General features: G+C 39.3%; 1 protein-coding gene across 1 annotated transcript; it reads right to left on the bottom strand.

Moving 5' to 3' along the window:
* Positions 1 to 520: 520 nt before the first annotated feature.
* On the bottom strand, positions 521 to 1399 carry LOC110716068. Its single transcript, XM_021894704.1, has one exon. The coding sequence runs from the start codon at positions 1397 to 1399 to the stop codon at positions 521 to 523; it is 879 nt and encodes a 292-aa protein (XP_021750396.1).
* Positions 1400 to 1978: the final 579 nt, after the last annotated feature.

Raw genomic sequence — 1978 nt, 5'->3', positions numbered from 1 at the left:
TCTCCCACTTGTCCTTCCGGACAAGTGTGCATATTGTGTATAGCTCATTTCCTTTGTCGCTTAATGTTTCTTCGTGAACTATAAGGTAAGATTCTTTGTCATCCTTATTACGTTCAGAAGTGTTTCTCGATCTTCGAGTTCGACTGTCAATAAGCAGATGATTTCTAAAATCCATCTGAGCATGGCCATGCATTTTACAGTCTCACTCTTCGAGGGGCCTTTTAAACAACAAAACATTTTCCCTATTGTTAGTAGGGGGACAATCCCAGTCTTGTATTGTAAGTTCTTCTTACTAAGAGGACATAGACTCCCGAGTGTTCCTGTTATGATCCCTAGTTACGGCAGACGTCACCCATAAACGATTTTTATATGGTCACCAATAACATCTCTATTCACATTCTGGAGTGCCTTGGTGACCAAAGTGCCTGCTGCTCTGTTTTTGCTTGATTTCTTTGCCACCTCTTTCACAGTAAATGGGAATATCCCATACTTCCCATCATGAATGAGTCCCCCATGTATGTCATACAATGGCTTCCCAATTACAGCCATAAACATAGTTTAACTTGAATCTTTTTTCCTGTTGTGCCATGTATGGGTCTTCTTCACCTGGAAGAAGATAAAATCTTCTCTTGTCAGGATTAAGATAGAACCATTTCTCATCTATGTGTATAACATGGTTCATACTAACAAAAGTGGGGTCCTCATTTGCTGTGATTGGATTTATATGTGACAGCACCCATTTCATTCTAGCAATCTTGTGGTCTGGTGTGAGTGCAGGCTTGGTACTGTATGTATGTGTTCTTAGCCTTCCCTTTTTCTTTAGGTTGTGTAGAGTAACATGAGAAATCTTCAGGGTAGCAGCATAACTTCTCTCTGTCTGCCTAAGATAAAGTGGGACTGATTGTAGGAATGCGTCTGAAAATTCCCTTGGCTTAGGACCTGTCCTGCCATACTTCTTAGTCCTGACATCAATTGTATTCCCTATTGCCATCTGTTTTTTAATGTCAGCAAAAACTCTTGTGATTGTTGACTTGTGTACACTGAATTGAATTGATAATTCTTTCATGAGTCCCTTAGGTAACATGCCATTTTGCATTGTGACAAGCATTGCATCTACAATCTGCCTTTTTTTTTTTTGCAATGTAAGCTGCTTTCTACTGGCAGCTGGAGTCCCTCCCTCTGCCCAATTTACAGTGTTCTGGTTTGCTTCATTATCACCTGTGCCCTGCTGCTCCATGTCCGTTTCCTGTTCTTCTTGCATATTTTCATTATCTGATTCATAATGCTCGAAATCTTGATCTTGCATTTCTTCATGCTCATCGTAGTAAAGTTCTGCCAGTGCTTCCTTTGATATTAATTGGTCAACATCTAAAAACTCTTCTTCATGAGAATCTTCCATTTTTTTGGTTTGTTTGTGTTTGTTCAGATTTTAGAAGGGTCAAAAGGGCTGGCTACTGTTTTTTTTTTGGGTGAAGAAGCTGCCCTTTTTGCATATGAAGACAGTGGGGTGTGATTCTAACAAAGATGAAGGTTGTGCAGCACTAATTGTAGATTAGTGTAATTTTTTGCAAACATTTCAGATTAGGAACTAATGGAAATTGTGGTAATCATTGGCTGTTTTTTTGAGAAACATTTGTAACTATGAATTTATTGCAAGCTTTGTAATGGGGGCTAGTTTTATAGTCCTCTTAAATGAAAAGGGGGAGCTGAAAAAGCCCCTTTTATGCTTTAAATTTTGGCTGAAAATTCAAAAATTTCAGATTTCAAATTTTGGTCTTTTTTGGTGGAAAAATGGGAGGGAAAGTGGAACTCCCTCCACTTTCGGATTTCCCACCAGAAATTAAGTGGAGGGGACCAGCACTTTCTCTCTCCTTCTTTCCTTTAATTACATACCCCCACTTCCTCTAATCAAGGCCCTCCAAAAAATGCATTGGCAACCGCGAATTGTACTGCGGTTGCACATAATATTTAACGGAGG

This window comes from Chenopodium quinoa, unplaced genomic scaffold (genome assembly GCF_001683475.1).
Source record: "Chenopodium quinoa cultivar QQ74 unplaced genomic scaffold, ASM168347v1, whole genome shotgun sequence".
NCBI classification, from domain to species: domain Eukaryota; kingdom Viridiplantae; phylum Streptophyta; class Magnoliopsida; order Caryophyllales; family Amaranthaceae; genus Chenopodium; species Chenopodium quinoa.
The sequence above is the reverse complement of the archived record's forward strand: the minus strand, read 5'-3'. Positions and strand labels throughout refer to the sequence as shown.

Bases quoted from the DNA above. Each gene is read 5' to 3' on its own strand.
- LOC110716068 (XM_021894704.1), bottom strand. From the start codon at position 1,399: ATGGAAGATTCTCATGAAGAAGAGTTTTTAGATGTTGACCAATTAATA.